General features: G+C 39.4%; 1 protein-coding gene across 6 annotated transcripts in view; it reads left to right on the top strand.

Annotated features, from left to right (window-relative positions):
- Positions 1–2,450: 2,450 nt before the first annotated feature.
- Positions 2,451–19,203, top strand: part of LOC112565022 (nucleolysin TIAR-like) — a 105,138-nt gene continuing 88,385 nt past the window's right edge. For 5 of the 6 annotated variants that reach the window (XR_003099322.1, XM_025240241.1, XM_025240242.1 and 2 more), the window contains exons 1-3: positions 2,451–2,516; positions 2,594–2,625; positions 2,747–2,843. Coding sequence is in view for 5 of the 6 variants with exons in the window: in XM_025240241.1 (XP_025096026.1) it covers positions 2,505–2,516; positions 2,594–2,625; positions 2,747–2,843 (141 nt within the window). In the remaining variant the exon portion in view is untranslated. Of the gene's footprint in view, positions 2,517–2,593; positions 2,626–2,746; positions 2,844–16,769; positions 17,101–19,203 lie in introns of those variants that run through there. The other variant, XM_025240244.1, reaches the window with a different exon arrangement.

The raw sequence follows: 19,203 nt of genomic DNA, 5'->3' as shown, positions 1-19,203 counted from the left end.
TTCTATCCTACATGAGAGAGAGAGAGAGAACAAGAACAATATGATTCTTTTCTTGTGGTGAAATATTCTTGGGGTTTGGCTGTGAGGATGACGACTGTACGAATTTGTTGGTATGGGAAGTGATTAATATTGGCAATATTGACATATACTTTGCAATAAAACTTACAAGGCTTGCATGCAAAGAGATCAAAATAGTCTCTTAATAGATTGTTTGTGGGCTCACTGAATCATTATTTTTGTTGTGGTCTTTATGTGTATAATAATAGCTGCTTGCACTGTTAAAACCATATAGTTACTGATCCATGAACAAGTTAATGAGCAGCAAAATACTTTAAGCAAAAATATTTTAAAGTCTACAAAAATATTTAAAGACTAAATTTCTAAATTTGTCATCGGACTTTGCTAGTCTCTAATAATAAATAAATTTGTTAAATCGCCAGACCATTGGACACCTGAGACAGGTGGTTCGGCGAGACTTGTGTAAATTTCGATTTTTTTTTTCCCCTGGAAGTGCCACGCATAAGGTAAATGTCAAGAATGTAAATACCAAAAGACGTATCGAGTTTTTGCATGCAGCTTGCCATAGTTAGACTGGTAAATGAAGTCAAATGATAACACTAGTCAGCACCACCCGCAGATGGAAACCTGACCGCAGAAACATGCGGCTTCAGCCTTCACTTCTAGAGTTAGGGTTGAATTGACATTCCGACATTTCCACTTAGTCGCAAATATCGGGGCAGAGGGCCTGATGGCATTTCGTAACTGTTGATTGTGTTCTCACTGGTAGCGATTAGCGCCAGGCAAGAGCAATTAATATGTCTGGGTTAGTGTGCGTGCGCACGTAAAAAAAGGTGAAGGATTGGGAAATGTGCGAAGAAGAAATGGCGTCTTATGCTTCCTTAATGATAAAAGCACGCATGCTTATATGGAGTAAGTAGAAATAGTCTTTTTTTCATCAAGAACACCGTAACGCACAGGCCTACTGGAATGAAACGATTTGAAAAAGGAAAACTTGGAGTCCTCATCGGTCCCTTAAAAGGTGTCGATAACAATTTTTCTATATCCCGTCAATCTTTTTCATCGTGCAAACTTTATTTTATTTATTAATAATGTGTGTTCCATTGCAGGAGTTACAGGAGAAAAGTGAGAACACACACATCTACAATTGTAAATTTATATCTGGAATTTTATGCGCAATATGACTTTCTCGGCTTTAAAATTTCAAAATCTGCTTTTATTTACTTTAAAAGTAACTATTTATTTATACCTTTGCATCTAAACAGACATCTAAGTTGGGCATTTCTCAAACAAGTACCCATTTTTCTGTGTATATATATATAACTACACAAAAAAACAACAACTTTCGTATGTGCTGTTTGTTACTGAACGACTGGTATCGCAAAAAAAAAAACTTTCAGAGAAAACGAACATTAAAAACGACTACAGAGTTCAAAAAGTTTTGGAAATGCTCCCTATGAAAAATTACGTTCTGAAAATTATGTAGAATGGCAATTCTAGTGAATCATAATGTCGTTTTTTTTCAGTTTATTGATGTCTCAGAAATGAGGCAATACAATTTTTGTTTTTCGTTTTAGAGTGAAGAGACGGATTCTACACACAGTCTATAGTCAACGGTCTAAAGACTAACGCCCCTTTAGCCTCTTGTGACGACATCATGAGAATACAAAAGCTAAATTCTGATTATTACAGTCAAATTTCAAGTTATTTTCTGGGGACGAAAAGGGACATCTTCGAATTACAAACTATACACAGCCCCGGTTGTGTGAACATGCCGCCAGCAAAGAGGAATAAAGCAGCCGCGATTTTGACCCCAACCCACTTTTTTCTTAAAAATAATTTTAATCTTTTTGGTTAATCACGTGATATTTAGGTCACCACTCTTCCCACAATACTTTCCCCCACAAATACACCCACTCCCCACACACATTCGTACGCACGCGCGCGCGCACACAAACACACAAACAGCAACATTGGGAGAATTTACAATCACCCATATCACACGTCATCTGAAAAGTCTGTATTGTTAATTTTGTTTTTCAGTTACTGCACTACTCATGCAGTCCTTATTTATTTTAAAGTAAAAATCAGAAAGTTAATTTTATCGTTATGCATACGTTAAAATATTCAAAGTATAAAGAATCTTTTCTACTGTGATCATGTCCAACAAATATCACAAACTCGAAATGAATACATAGAATAATATTATTATTATTTTAAACGTTATTTTCAATATTCTTTAAGTACAAGCTGTCCTCAAAACTTAAAAAGCTTTTATATGTTTTTGTAGCATACATAAATTTCCAATGTGTTTCGAGTTACGCTAAAAAGCATAAGAATTTGTCACCGCTCACTGTCGAGAAGCGGACTTTGATTGTGTCGTCTGCTCTTCTTGTAGAAGCGGAAGAAATACTTGTTCGCGCTGCTTCCCACAATTCCTCAGTGCGCAAGCGCAGTAGTTGTTTCGCGTGTTGAGCGTCGCCATCATGCAAAATCAGGTGAGATCTACTCCTTACAAACTTAAAATATTTTGTCATTACCTTAAACAAAGCTTATACTGTGATTTATTTTTCAGGGCACAATGGAGGAGGGCCAGCCACGAACTCTGTAAGTATTATGATTTTTACCTTACTTTCTTCGCTGTAACTTAACACACCCAACCGACCGCGTTGAAACTGCTCAAACTTTCACAATCGCCGTAGCTCACATATTGTCATTTTTTTTATAGGTATGTTGGGAATCTGGACACCTCCGTCTCAGAAGCGCTTTTGATAGCGTTGTTCGGTCAGATCGGCCCGTGTAAAAGCTGCAAGATTATACACGAGGTAAGTGCCAGAGACGATCTTAAATTTTAAAAAATCTTTTTTGCAAGCATTCTTGAGTGGGCTGGTGGAAAAGTCAGGAACAATTTCATGGGCTACCGGACAGAAATGATACTAGTTTATAAAGGCGTTTTAAATGTTGTCAGAAAATTGGTATTATCAATAGCTTCTTACAATAAACATATCACATTCAATAACAACTGAATTAAAACGTTTCTTTGATTGTCATGCATCTGCTTCCGGCAGTACAACCTAGCGTAATGTTCTACATCCGGTTTTCTTTGAAAGATTGGACCAGCGCCTACAAAATCACGTGTTTATTTATTTTATTTCATCTGTTTTGTGTAAGGTGACATTTAATTTTATTTGAAAAGAATGTGAAGGATCGACTTGGCCGTTCTTTACCTTTTGGGGCTTTGAAGAATATCTAGTATATCAATCACAAAGGGACAATGCACTGATTACTGATTTGGCTTTTAAGAATTCAGTATTTGTTATTCGGCAAACGTTTGTTAGAGTTAAGGCGTACGATTTAATGTTCTAAAGATGCAGATGATTAGAGAGTTGTGTCATTGAGCATTTAGTTCTGTGCAGTTGCACAATGGAACTGCCACAAAACTTGACTGTTGAGCTTAGCACTATATTTCAGCAGTGCATGGTAGGATCAAGCTGTTGATTTTGTAGATCATCAAGGGTGGATTATTATGGTAAAAGGTCCTTGAATGACTGTATAATGCACTTACACAAGAAAAATATTAGCTCTTTGGTAGGTAATATTGAGATTCAGTAATGGCTGAATAATGGCAAAGCAAGATAGATCAAATAACAATAATGCTTAACCTTCTGAGCTTCACATAAAAGTGTAAATATTACAAACACTGGCTAATAACTGAAGACTGTGAAGATGACTGTGGGTAAAGTTTCTTTTTTGTTATTGCTGCTCTCAGGTAAACATAAGACTAAGAAACTGTACATTTTTAGAGAGGATAAAGTTTGAACTTTGCATTAAAAGTAATGACAGTCGCCATACCTGTACTTTCCCAGCAAAGCCAGGATCATGACCCATCTTGCCCAAAGGGTTACACATTGCTTGATGATTTCATTGCATATTTTTTTAGTTGTGTAAAAAATATCCAGCTTTTATTGTACCAGAAGATTGACTAATTTATTTTTTTGAAGGGTTAAAAGATTGTGCATAAAATACAGAACTAAATGATGTGGTATATGAGATATGAGTACACATGAATTGTAGAAGCCACAAGATTTTTACTACCCCACCCAAGTACAGCTACAATTAACACTGATTTGTTAATGTAATCCTGCCTGTGAATGTAACCATAGTCTTGGTCACATATTTCTTAACTCTTTCTCTCCTATAGGCTAAAGGCAGTCGGACCCCCTTGTACGCATGAATTTACTCCTTTTTCAAGAATTATTTAAACAAATTACTAAACAAGATAGACGAACAATTCAAATTTAAAAAAGACAGATCAAAGTGTGTAGCAATAGATCAGTCTCACCTAAATCTTGCTTGAGAGCTCACTTTTATGATAATCCAACCAAAAATAGGTAGATGAAATAGAGTTTTGAAAAAGTTTTATACACATTTCAAACATGGCGTGTCCCGAAATTCAAGAGCAGATGAAAACCATTTTTACACCATTCATGGTCAAATTCTCCATCTGATTCATGCATCCCCTGGAATGTTGTTTCTGTTATTTCTTCAAATTATGTCTAATCTTTTTCTTTTTCTGGTTACTAACACTTGTTTTTGTAGTTCTTGGTGAAGGAGTGAAGCACATTACTCTGCAGTTTGTGCACTTTCGCTTTGGAGCATAACTTTGAGCAAAGCAAGGTTAAGCTAGCTTGCCAGCAATTAGTAGACTTTCTTGGACTACAAAATTGAAAACTTTCTGTGAACCCAGTTGTGAATAGGTGCCTATTTCATCAGCAGGTAGATGACAGCATCTGGAGAGTATAAAGTCATTCCCTAGCCCAATGACTTATCTGTACCATACTAGTTAAATTGATGGCAGGAGTAATTGCTGATTTGCCTCATGGCTGGTACAGGTCCTTTAAGGGAGCACATGGATAGATATGGCAGCTGACAAGCCTGGCACTAATGCCTTTCTTGAGCACTCGTGATCAAGTCCTGCATGGGATGACCAAACTTTTCCTTCACATTTGTAACCCAATTCCGGCCACCTTGCACTTGACTTTCTTCTCAGGTACCTTGAAGGATAGTCTTCAGCAAAGTGTTTAGCCAGGTCACAAGGCCAGACTAGACTAGCTTACATAGCTTGACTGCTGCAAGAAGTGGTTGGAATAATTGTTTCCAGGTGAAGGTCAAAAACAAATTTTAACCATTTTCCAGATAATTTTTTCTTGTGATGGAAGTAAACACTGGAAGCATGTAGATATAGTACAATCCCTATTTTCTGCTGTATTTTTTTCCTGAAATATGGGTGGTGATGGTATTAGCATTAAAACTTGCCACATGTGGACAAGATGTATTACCTTTATTGCTTCTCAGTTTGATGCACACTACCTACAGCTTTTGAGTGTGGTTATCCATCTATGGACAATGTGTCAACGCAGTAATTGTTAGACCAACAAAATGTGCATGCTTGCATTGATGTATGTGCACATGCACGTGTTTGTTTCTTTTTGTATTATACGTCATTTTTTATTTTTTGCTTTCCTTTGTTGCACTGTGGCTGGGGTTTCCATTTTTGAAATAGATGCCTTTGAATTTAGTGTAAACAGGTTGAACGCTCCCTCTGCATACACATATATATTTACAACTTTTTTAGGGTCCTGAATTTGTTGCCAGTTGATAAGACCAGATAAAGGAGCTGTAAAATTCACAGTTCAAAATAAAAATTAGAATGCATATGGATGCCAGAAGAGAGTGGGGTCTTTGATTAATGGATGTATTCACAGTGCAAGTAAAAGTATGTTTTAAGCACAGATGTAGTCTTTCTTGGTAATAATCAGGCTAAACTTTGTTAAAGTTGTTAGTGGGGAATGTATAGTGTGATATTTCCCCTGTAAAAAGAATGTTGGAGAAAAATCGGTCGTATCTGTAAAAGATATATCCTTAATTGAAAGTAAGTGCTAGTTTGTGACTAATTTGTAGGAGGTAATGTATGAGGGCATAGACCACATCTAGGCAGGTGCAGTCATGCTGCAGAGAGCTCCTATAAGGGCAGAAAGTATCCATTAAAGTACCATTTAAGGCATGATTTGATGACATTGTTTCTTGTTGAAAAATATGCCCCATCTAAAATGCTAGGGTGATTAAAAGTTAGATGTGGCTAAAATGAACTCAAAATTAAACTTTGTTCTAGAAATAAAATTTGCTCTTTTCTGTTACATGAACTACAAAGGATTGTTGCAGAATGAAAGCCACAAATGGGGGTGGGGGTGGGGATGCAAAAAAAGAAGGCATTTAACTTCAATTATCTAGACTAGGTTTTTTTCATTATTTCTGGCAGTTGTTTCCCTTGAACATATGGGTGTTTATGTAAAATGTGACAAGTTTGTGTGAGATGCTTATGGGAAATTCTGGATTTGTAGTTGGAGGTGGAAAAAATAAGGTCTGAAAATTATTACTTTTTTGGTAGATTGCTCCTGATTAATTACTGTCAGAACCATATTAAAAGAGGTACTTAGTGCTTTTTGTTTAAAATATGATGTTACAGAGTCTAAAAAGAAAGATAGGTATCAGAATCAAGGGGCAGATAGCTGTTGCAGCAAATAAAACCTGAAAGCAAGATGTTTTCTTTATGATTGAGTTTAGTTCCTTTAAATAAATCATTTAAAAATAATTCCCAAAGTATGAGTACAAAATTTATGACTTATTTTTTAAAATATAAGCTTCAAACGTCGGCATTCTCACAGACGGTTAGAAAGGCAGAAGAAAATTGCTCTCCTATTCTGGAGAGCTTGAATGTGCGCAAGTAGCATTTGTAACAGCGATTATGGCTCAGTTCAGCAAATCTATGCATATCTTCTAGTCAAATGAAGAAACATTGCTCAGGTTGTCGTGTTCAAGGAAGCAATCTCTGTCCCCTCTAGAAAATGGAATGGCTGATTTTAGAATAGAGCCCTACAGATTTAAACTTTATTTAGAAACTTCGAACTGAAGTTAAAAAATTAAAAGGTTCAAATCGAATTAACTCAACAGAATGGTAAGTTAATCTTCTCCAGATCAAAGTTTAATGGGCAACAATCAGGGTCATTGCAGTACACATTATATTATTGATTTTTTGCTACAGTGGGCACATTTGAGCTAATTTTGTATATTATTGGCAATAAAATATAAACACATTTCAAATGTGCATTTGTTTAAGATTAATTCTTTATATTTTTTTATTTGATAGTTAATTTCCAGCATTACATTTTTACATTAATAAATGTGTATCAAATTATATATATTTTTAATGGTGATAAGTGGTGTGTGTTTTTCTTACCTCCCTTAATGTGTTGAAACATTCTGCATTCTGCCATAACTACAAAAAAGTTTGATTTTTGTGCATGGACAACAGTAGTACCAATTTTTAAATTAACTAGAAGAAATTTTCATGTAAGTCGCACCTTTTATAGTTAATCCTATCAGACCTGAGGCCCTGAACCTAACTATCCCCTATACCTATGCTTCTGAGCATTAAAAAGTATTTAAAAAAAAAACACCACCAAATGTTACATGCAAACAAGTGGTTACAATAAGATGGAACTCGGGGACATTGTAGAAAATAGATCTACCTTTCGTCAAGCGCCAATGTTCCACCATTGTTTGCCAATCCACCCAGCAGGATGAGCTTTGTTTCACACAGAGGTCCTTGCAAAGTTAGCACCAGATGTTGCTCTTCGACTTCTTGCATGGATTGTCTTTGTAAGACACTCCAGGATTTTAGTATTCATCACCTGTTGGACTGCGATAAGCCTAGACCTACTTCGCTTTCCTGTTGTGCTTGGTTCATCAGCTGCTCGTTTCGTGATGAATGTTTAAAAAATTTTCATGTCGAACCACACAAAGTCAATTCAAACACATTCTATCTATCTATTTCTCTTCGTGCATCAGGTTGCACATAAGGCCTCAACCAGAGTCCGCCATCGATGTCGATCGGATGAAACCCACTCCAGGTGACTCCCATGTCCAGCCCTTTCCTTTCTTCTCCCTTTCCACTGTTCTTCTCTTTCAAACACATTAGGGGGGCAGACATTTGCAATGGCTAGCCATGAGGTTTGATCATGATTGGTTGGCAATTTTAGTTTGTGGGGTTTTTTTTTTACCCCCCACATACTAGTAAAAGTACCGAAATTAGGTACAACGGTCTAGCGGCAGATTGGAAATTACCGAAAAATCAGCACAGCGGTCTGGTAGGGTTATAAGGAAAGTGCAGTTTGCAACATTCATGGTTAAAAGATTGGCAATACCTAGATATTGATAGGCAAGAAATAAAAGAAAATCACAATGTATCTTGGCTTTCATAAGGGTAAAGCTAGTTTTTAAAAATGCATCCCAATAGACATCAAGAACAAAAAGCATTGAGCCAAAATAAGGTATCATTTTGGACCAGCTCTTTTAAGAACATGGCAAATAAAATTATATCCCAGGTTATATCATCTTAGCAGTTCCATATATTCACTGTAGCAGACCTATGCAAACCCTTTATGAGATTTCTACTAAAGTTGTGGAAGGTTGCAGGTGGGCTAACCAGTATTTTTGTATGGCCACAAAATAAACATAAAGTTTTTGTGCTGTCTGGCTGATTGTTTAGAATCATCCTGTCCTGATACCTTCATGGAAGTCAGATGCATCTTGCATTGAGTCATTATGTAAAGCTTTGTTGATGTAATAAAGTGATGTTGAAGTGAGTGAGTTGTTGTTGGGAAACCTTTCTTTATCTTTAAGTTATATCATGGTCTGTAATAGTGAAATATGCAATGGAGGTCAAATGGACAGGATTTAAAAAAAAAAATATATATATATAGAAGGTCTCACAAAATTAAAATTTGTGTTTCTCAGATAAACAGAAGGTTTATCATGACAGGTATAAGGACAGCTATTTGAAGATTAGTTTCGTTGGTAAGTGAGGTGGTGGTGGGGAATCGTGGTGGGTGTACCCGTGTTCCAGAGCTTTAATTACAGACCTTATGTCAGTCTGCAAGAAACACTGCTTTTTGTTATGCATTTGTTTGAATTTTATTAAATATTGTAGGAACCCATCATTAAATCATCGTGAATGCTTTTGCAGTTCTGTATCTTATTTTGATGTGGTGAATTGTCCTTACCCAAAATGTGTTATATACCTTTTCACTTGTCATGGCATCCTGTTTCTATTTTGTATATATCATTGCTATGTTGCCATCAGCATTCTTAAGACCTTTAATTGGGAAATAGAAAAACCATAATTTTATAACTTTTTAAGAAGACTGGGGCATTGAGTAATGAAAGAAGCATGATATGCACATAACAATGTAGTGATATGTCCCAAAAGAAAGGATGGTGCAGATTTGGCTCAAGTTTAGTTCCAGAGCATCTTGACTAAGCTGCATGTAATTTAGAGCCCTCGTGCTCTGATAATGAGTTCGCTATTACTTCCCCAGAAAAAACATGCAGATAAAGCAAAAGAGTTAAGTGTTTGACAGTTTAACTTTGGGAAAAAATGAAAAGGATAAACATGTTGGTACCCAGCAGTGTTGATAGAGCATTAGACAAAGATAGGAGCTGATACTTTAATGTAAAACAAAAACTAATCACTAGCAGCGAAAAATTGATTTTTTTTTAATTTACATGGTCAAAGCATATTCCAGAAATAGAAACAAAACTTTGTAAACTCCATCCAGCAGTTAAGTGGTTGCAGAGATGAGTTGTTGAGATAATTGTCATCAATATTGACTCATTACATTATGAGGCTGCAGCTAAGTGAAATCTCATCTGGAAACCAGAAATAAGACGTTCTTATTAAGAAGCCATTTGAGTGAAATATCCCCTTTTAAAATTAAATTTTATCTGAGGAAATTATATAGTTTGCAATCTAAAACTGTAAGAGGCTACAAAATATGGTATTTCATAGTGCCAGTTGTGTTTATAAATGTAACTGGAGACAAATGAGGTATCTTTTCAATACAGCAGTTTCTTCCCTTATACGATTGATTATTCTCGTATTAATAATTTTTTGCAGTTATTGTAAGCCTATTTGCAGATTATTCTTAGGCAGTGTTCAGTGTTACTTTGTACACCAAGTTGTGATCATTAAGTTGAGAATGTGTTTCAAGGCAATATCTAGCAGGGTCTGGTGTTTGTATACATGCCTGCAGATTCACGCTCTGTTCTTTTCAGTTCATACAGTACTTAATTCTAAAAAAAGATGGACATATTGTATTACATATTGCACAGTCTGTGGTGGTGAAAATAATTTGAAAGGAAGAATTTATATGGTCACATTTAAAAACAAAATTCTGTGTAGATTCCATTCTAGGGCTATAGGGGTGCAAACAGTATCTGTTTGCCTCATGCTGTGTGAATATTCTTGGGAATGCTGACACTTCTCAATAAAAACATTGAATATACAAAGTGACATGAGTGGTGCATTAGATGAATTGTTTATTCCCCAGAAGAAAACTACTGAACAAATCCAAAAAGGGATTATGGTGGCACAAAAACCTAATGAATATTTATGTTATGCTCAAATTTTGTGTTGTATGCAACCTTGTAAGAATCAGCAACACTTTTAGGCTGCTAGGTGATGGAAAGTAAGGCAAGCATAAAAACAGTGGATATTTAGCTTATTCTTTTATTGCTGACCTTTCCCTCATAGCCACATCCAGTGGGTTTGGGCTTTGAATATAACAATCTCTTTTTTAGTTAATCTTTAAGGTACATTACCAGTTCATCAACATGGAGTTTTAATCTCGAAAGTGTTTACCCATTCCTGATTTATGTACTTCGATGCAACAAATGCTAAAGCAAAGGTGTAGGACCAGTCTGTTGCTCTTTAAGGCTGTTCGAAAACGTTTCGAACTGAAAAGTGGAAATAACTCGGGGTAGGGGTTCTTGCTTGTATTCTACCTCTTTCATGAGGAGTGCTTTGGCTGTAAAGTACAAAATATGTGTAATTAGTAGCATTGTTGAGCTAAGGCATACGCAGGAAAGAGCAGACACTGGAAAAAAGTTTAGTGGTAGACAACCATGCACAAAATTGTTGGTAAGTTACATAAGTAACATTATTAATGAGCTGATTAACTTAATTGATTTTTCATTACTGTTTTAACACAACATGCGGTTATTCGAGCAGTCTTTAAAAGCTGTTCTGTGTTAGTTCATTCATAGACTTCTGATTCAGTTTTGAGAAATGGGCTTGGTCCATAAATCATAGTTATAATTTTTAATGTAAGTATATTTGTGCACAATGTGGCATGTTGGAGATGTAAATCAGCTCAAGCCTAACCAGTTTCCATTGTATTTGTAATGTGAAAATAGAAAGCCTTCATATTAGTCTCATTGGCTTGCTGGAGTAATGAAGGATCAGTAAATATTTTTATAAAGTCAGCATTTATACAGTAAAAATAGTATTTGATATTTAGCATGTGTCAAACTAAGGTGTTAAAAGCTTCTGTTCTTCAGCTTCAAGAATGTACAGTCCAAATCTCCCTAGAAGATTCTTGCTGTCTCTCTGGTTTTATGTTAGTTATTGCATTTCTGTCAATAATATAAGTAACTGAGTAAAACAATTGCAGTTGATTCACAATAATAAGTACATGGTCTTATAGATTCTTTGTCAGAAATGTCAGAGATGACTAGGCTTCTATAATTTGACATGTTTAGAGCAGGGGTTGGAATCCAACGATTTTGACCTGTGTTTGTGTTCTTAGACAGCCTGCTGACAAAAGGGCATTGTTGTGTTAATAATAATAATTCAAATGTGCCATGCACTAAGAAAGTTTAATTTTAGAGAGATGTTGGCATGCACACATACTTTTCTAAATGCAAAAATATACACATCTTTGAAGAAGTTTACCAAAGTTGTATATAACTACTTGTAAAGGAATCAAGCTCAGACTTGGTCAAACATTTGCCCATATTTATCTTGTTACCACAGACTTGGTCAAACATTTATCCATATTTATCTGGTTACCAATGGCATTTAGAGGCACACATTTGTGAAGAAACATAGGTGGTTTCAGAAAAGCTTTGTGTAAGCTGAGTGTTGTGCAGTGTTTTCTGGTGTTGATTGTTTACTTGTGATCACTGAATTTATGTTCAAGCAATGTTATCTTAAAGCTTATAAATCCTAGAGTAAACAGCATGACCTGTATGGTTCAAGGCTGATCCCTTTAGAAAATAGTTTTTGAGGATTTAGCAAATATAGTTTAAAAGATTTTTCAAATACTAGTGATAAACATGATAGGTATTAAATGCCATGACATTGCAACACCTTAGGTGGAACATATTCTGCTGCATACCTTTTCCCCCGCAGGTATGAGTTCTGTAGCAGTCTTTGATGCAAAAAAACGCCCATAAAGAAAGCAGGTGTACATACGGAAACTATTTACACCTTATTGCACAGTATATGAAACAAAGGCCGAATTTTACCTTTTGGTAGGAAAGAACTGTTTGATCTCCGGGGAGAAGGTGAGGATCAAATGCGGTGCCCCAGGGATCATTCATATAGCCAATTGACTTGATCAAAGCCCTCGCTTTCCACAGTCGAATTAAATCCATTTTTTTTTAGCCGGACGTTAAAAGTACATTTAATTATACTTATGCTAATTTAGAACAAAGTTTTGTGTACTTTCGGGTAACAGGTTTTTTTTTTTAAATTTTACTATTTACATGTAACTCCACGTAAATACTAGTACTTTCATTCCTGCCTGTTATAATTGCCTCCCATACATATTTTAAGCATTTTTATCACGAGTGAATGCAATTAACCAATATGCCGTTAGGAAACTTATAGTGGTGCAGCAAAATACTTGGAGCTGGCGCCATTGCTGTGGGCAGAAGTCGACTGTCAGGAATCCGCTCTTTGCCTGGCCGCGCCCAAACTGCGGTTGCTTCCCTTGCATTTATTGCCGTTGACTACGCAGTGACGGCTCCAACGTATGTAGACTTCCAGTAAAATCGCGTCTGTACTTGCCGGTTCGTGTCCGTACGGGTTCACTGACTTATCCTATGAGCAGGGATCGAGCAGCATCTATCGTGTATTGTATGGGGCTTCCCGCTGGGAAGGAGGTGACGTAGTAGCATACATCTGTCATGCTTATATATAGGGAACTGATAAAGCAAGCACGTGACTGTAAAAACGAAAGTGGAGCAAACTAAGCTGGTGTTGTGGAATTACGAAACTGGGAAGAATTGTGACCCCAGTCTATGTAAAACACGCGTGTTTTGCTGTAAGTACTAGTGATGGGAGTGGGAGGTGAATAGCTAGAAGGGTCCAGTAGACCAAAATCAAAGAACAGTGTTCGGTTACTTCACGTTCTGGTCAGGTTAAAACTGTTCGTGTTATGAAACCTGTAAATGTTGCTGAGTGAAACACCACGGGTCCTAGTGATATCAAACTTCTGTGGTTACAACGGATTTGTCAGTTGTTTGCTTCGCGCCTTTTGTAATGTACAAACTACAATTAAGTGCATGTTAGGGAACCGACAGTGGGCCAAAGTAAAACACTTTTTGCTTGGCCGTTGCACTGCCTTGCAGCAGTTCCATCACATCACAGGTCGAATCGTTGACAGCTGTAGGGAGGGTGTAGCTGTAAAAACATCTGGTACTGCGGCAGTGATGTGGTGGTACTGTAACCCTTCCCACTGTCAGGTCCACTGCACAGTGGCGTCAGGTGCACCGCGACGACGTGCACGAAGTGGAGGTAACCGCGTGGCAGTGGAGTGAAGGGGGAAAGACGCGTGTCACCGACCGACTGGGCAGCCCCTTGACTCAATATGGGGCAATCTCTTCACGGCATTCCTCTACAACAGCTTTCATAACCTTTCGGCCAGCTGGTGCTTCCAACACCACTGTGAATACAGATTTTATTACTTTGGTGATAGGGTACTGTGGGTAACTAGAACGGGTTTGTTGGGGTGGGTAGGAGGGAGTTCGTGAGGAGGAGGGTGCTAGGACGGTGTCCACACAGGAGGTGCAGACTAACGCGTAATTGATAGACACGCAGGTGCTGATTGCCGACATCACCTGCCACGCAGTTCAGGAAGGTGACAAAAACATGGTGGTTTGTGCGCCTTTCGAGAACCTCCCCCTCCCTTGTTTGTTTTTGAAGGCATTAAGCTGATAACTATATTTACAAGTATGCCTGGCGAGAATAATGCGCACCTGCGTTCTCTGTGATGCCCTTTTCTTCCCCCACCCACCCCCATTTCCTGCAGACCCACCCTCGACTTCAGGGTTCGGTTTTTCAAGTTGGTGAAGTAAATGCTGTCGCCCAAGTCAAAAGGAAATAGCTGTGGGGAAGGTAGCAATGACGGTGACAGCGCACTATTGTGGGTTTGAGGTCGATGCATGTAATGGTAACGGGATGTATGAATCAAACTCGTACATAAAAGCGTTTGTAGATGTGAGGATTCCAGAGAGAGAATTCGAAATCCCTCCTTTCTCCTTTAAGTCCGCGAACTCGGGTGTAAAAGAGACAGAACAACTGTTGCATAGAGCGAGAAAGCTGTGCGTGTGTGGACAGGACGACGAGCAATCTCCTTTCCTAGGATATGATACGCTTCAGAGGGTTTTACTTTCTGGCGCAGTTTTGGTGTTCCTCGTTCAAACAGCTTAGTTTGTAAGCCAGGCGGTTTTTCACTACACCACAACCACTTCCTGGTACGAGGCAGTGCTGTGTCAGGACAGCGCATGTTGACTCCACTTGGCATGACAAGCTATTTTCGTTAAACAGCAACCGATCGTATGTGTAGATCGCATGATGACGATTAAGTCCAGCTCACTCCACTCTCGCTCTCTCTCTCTTGTGAAGGCTTGCCTTTATTGCTATTTGTCGGTCATGTTACCTTCTTGTCCTTCGCTTGATTTGCATCGCGAACTTGCATTACTGAGCTACTTCCAGACGATGTTTTCCAGTTAACTACTAAAATGAGGCATGTTACTACCAAGCTTCCGGTTTAGTCGCATTCTTTGTTTAGGCTCGCCGAGACTAACAGCAGAGAACTTCGCAAGAGGCTAAGCGTTGGTCTTGGCAGACAGACAGCGATCCACCTGTACACGTCCATGCTTTGCATTATTTCAGAGTCATTGGTCGTTAGTCCCAAAACTTTATTTTCCTCAAATTGCTTTGGCGGCCTTGAGCGTACGTACATACATCAGCGTAGACCGCGCTGCCCGCCAGCCATCCAGCTAGTATCACACCATGGTAGTGCGTTTGTATTTGTGAAGCTGTTTGGCACTAACATCCTGTTTGTTTTATCGCACCACGTCGACTGAGCGCGCGTGGGGGACCTGTTCGACTATGGCTGTCCGTGCTTGTGTGTGCACTAGCGATGTTCTTGTAATCCTTGCCAGATGGTACTGGCTTAGAACTAGCTCTGACTGTACCTGCTAGTTCGTAAATGGGATTAATCTTTCTTTTTTCACACGTTTGGTTTGGTTAATGATTCTGGCTTAAGGCATTAATCTGGTTCACTTCCAACCCTAGGGTTGCTGTTTGCGAACACCTTAGCTAGAGAAGAAATAATTACTGAATCCTAGACATTTTTATTGTCAGCTTGAGCTCGCTGGGGCTATTTAAAAAAAAAAAAGTAGTTACATTGTGTTGTTTCGTCCTTGGTCTTTGCAGTTATTATTATTGCTACTGCTGGTGCTAGAATGAAAGTTGCGATGTATTTCTGAAGCGTGTGCAACCCTAGATATCGTACATATAGGAAGAGATGACTGCCGCACACCCTTCGCAGTTTGACTTCACAGAAACGAACTTTTTTGTGCTTTAAAGTGAACTCTACGCGAACTTTTCCTTTGTGTTTTTATCGAACGCAGTTTTGTGAAATCGGTAGAGGTGCGTGAACACCTGACTGCTACACAAATAAGTCCCACCTGGTTCAGTTATTTAGAACCAAGTCACATGAACGTTCTTTTACGCGCAATCTGCTTAAACTTTACAGCAAATTTACAGCTGTTCCCAATCTGTTTTCATCATTTTATAGAAACTAGCGTTTCTAGGGCGCATTGAAAAGCAGGAGTACTTGGTGCCTGGAGGTGGACTTTGTGCATCCCGTGATCAGCAGTCGTAAGAAAGACCATCATGATGTTTGAAAGCTGATGTCAGGCCGTGCATCAAAGCTCCAGCAAACTGCAGCAGAACATCCCTGCTGAACCTCTGGGTGAACTCGCCTGATTGCTGGCGGGTGGGGTCGGGGTCGAGAAGAGGGTGTGTGTTCATGGAAACACTGACTAGCATGTACAACGCCATTACTGCTAATCAAGGACGTGTGGCAGTCGGCGAGTGGTTCGACACTATTAGTAGTTTTCCTCATCCGAACTAGGAGGCCACGTAATGTCTACCCCGCGAACAGGAAGATGTGTGGTTGGGAAGGGTGATGGTGGTGGTGGTGGCAGCGTCGATGGGAAAAGGACAGCTTTGGCAGTTATCTGGGTCGCTCGTTGACAGCATGTCCTCAAACTCTCTTGACGCTTCACTTTTTTTTAAACTTCCTCTTGTGCAAAAGTTGTACACGGTCGCTGTCATTCGCTCGTTTATTCGCAGGGCACACTGTCAACAACTATTGGAGGGTAAAATGGAAAAATGGGGGGTTTGAAAAGCTCTACCCCCGCCCCCCCCAAAAAAAAAAGACTTGAAACCGAGCGAACACACACCCCTTAACACACCCACACTGTTTTTCTCTCTCTCTCGCGATTCATCCCGCCTCCCTTCTGCGAGTGTGTCCCTGTCGTTGGGAAATGGGCCATGAGTCACCGCTCGGCGTGTAGTCACTCAGACACGTGTTCTGTTACACGGTGCAAGCAAGCTGATAGTTAAGACAAGGCTAAGATCGGTAGATTTGATGACCCACGCCTGTGACCCCAAGAACAACCAGGTTTTCTGCGAGTGCGTGACAGCTGCTACACTTCAACTTCCACCAACGCTTTTACTTTTGTGGATAAGCTTTGGGCGAACGCTGTGACCGTTGGTGCTTGCTGGTCTTGGGAGGGAGTGGCGTGGTCTGCGGGCTGTGCAAGACTATGGATGCCTCGCTGGATTGGATTTACCCGGTGTACAACTCCTTGAACCTGTTCATGGTAGGTTGATTGTTCCTAAGACCAGGTTGGTCTGCTAGTATACCCCGGTGTACAACGCTCTAGGGCGCGCTAAGTAGACGAGTTTCAACCTGCTGGGGCTAGGAGGAGGAGGATCTGGCGTTGTCAGGCTGTAAGAGAATTGTCCTTTACCCTATTGTGCATTGATGCCAACACTGTTCGTGGGGCCTGCTGAGACTAGCAGTACTTTTTTTGAAGGGTCTTGTAGACGTCGTTGCATTCGTGCAAATGTGTGGGTTTTTTTTAAGTCAAAGCTACTTTTTTTTTTCTTTTCACCCATGTGGCGTTAACCCCATCTTTTGCTTGGAAAGTGTCTGCCTGCCGAGATGAGTTTAGGAAAACCATTACGGATGACAGGAAGCTGTAGTTAACCTGTTGACCCATGGGAGGTAACGTTGATGCGCATGTCGCGACCGTAAGTCTGGCCTTGAGAGGATGGCAGTCTTGTAGTCCTCTAGTCTGCTGCACCCGGTGCCAGCCTGTGTGTGTGGTACTCTATTTTCCACCACCACTCCACTACTCTCTCCCCACCCCACGACTGATTCGTTAGAATTTTCTGTATTTTAGTCCTTACGGGAATTTGTAAAAGTCAATAGTGTCGTCATGTGGATAAAGCAGTTAGATATCTTGAGTGAAATCTTTCTGAAAGGGGCAAGTCTGGTCTGTCGAAAGAGAGTTGTGTACTATTTTCACCCACAGTTTAACGGTAGTTTTGATTTGTTAGATTTAGAGAGGATGTTAGTGCGAAGCTGTTTTTAGACATGTTGACGTTTGCTAGTTGTGAATGACACACGTGAGTTTCTCGGAACCGCTGGCTAATTTAGTTTGATGCCAGCTTCCTTGACAGGATTAGCGTCATTAGTGAAACCGCAGATTGTTAATTGTGGCGCTTGAAGCAAGGCGTTAAATCGCCATTATGGTCAAACACATTGTGGCCACCCATTCTCCATTACGCGATTTACTCGCTTTTTAACTGTGGGATAAAGTAGAATGATTTCGTTTTCTCATTTTTAGGTGTAATAAAGTAAGCGAATCCATAATCATTGATAATTTTAAGCGTGTTATACTTTGCCCCCCCCTCCCTTTTATTTTTTTAATTTTCGAGGTCTTCATGGTAGTAGTTTGATAGTTTAAAAATGGTCGTAAATGTGGGCGCTTGATAGAGGGAGAGAAAGAAGGAGGATTTGCAGTTTTCTGGGGTTCTTAGATAAATTTCAGTGCATATCTTTTTGTGTGTGTGGTAGTGCGGATTTGTTTCACGTGCTCGTGCCGGGTAGTCTTTGTCTTAAAGAACACAAAAGGGTCGAAGGTTAACTGTCGACGAAGACACCAGACGATGGACTGTGGCAGACGTCAGCTGTTAGCTACGACCTAATCTTACAGGCCGGCTAATCTACTCGCTGCGTGTTCATCTGCTGGCCGAGGTTATTGTACTCACTTCAAGTACTTTGACTTCTTAAACCCGACGGCTGTGTATGGAGACGGCGCGTTCTGAACATACACAGTGTCACATGGTCACACAATGGATTGACATGGGACCAGAAAGTACAATTAACGGATACCGGTGTACACATGCGCTAAAGGTCACAGGTCAGTGAGTTGAGTTTATTCCTTGTTATTCCTCGAGGACCATAGGCCGCACAGGTCAGTGAGAGACTGAACTAATAGGTATTCTTTGGAAGCCGGAAGAGATTTTAAAGTGAGGTCTAATAGAGGCATGGTCGACAGGGAAGTGGGAATTTTTATGGACTTTGTGCGGGGAACTAAACAATGCGACCGTTGGTAGCTGCTATTTGTACATGGATAATGCTTGTCTGAAGTAGAGGAGAAAATATGCAGTAAAGGAGCCAGCTTGTGAAGGAATAAAGGAATTTGATAATGGCTAATTAGTGACCGTTCATGCCTATTTTCTGCTGAGATATGTGCGTGAAATAATTCTGGGAAAGTGATGTCCATTCGCCTTGCCTTGTCGGCTTCAGGGGACCAGCGCTCCGGATTTCTTTGATTTTGTTATTTTTCTAAGTTAATTTTTACGAGTCCATTGTTTGACCTGTCGTGATCCTGGTGATGTGCTGGACTGTATTT

The sequence above is a fragment of the Pomacea canaliculata genome, linkage group LG5 (assembly GCF_003073045.1).
Source record: "Pomacea canaliculata isolate SZHN2017 linkage group LG5, ASM307304v1, whole genome shotgun sequence".
Lineage (NCBI taxonomy): Eukaryota > Metazoa > Mollusca > Gastropoda > Architaenioglossa > Ampullariidae > Pomacea > Pomacea canaliculata.
Note: the sequence above shows the minus strand (reverse complement) of the source record. Positions and strands in the feature narration are given on the sequence as shown.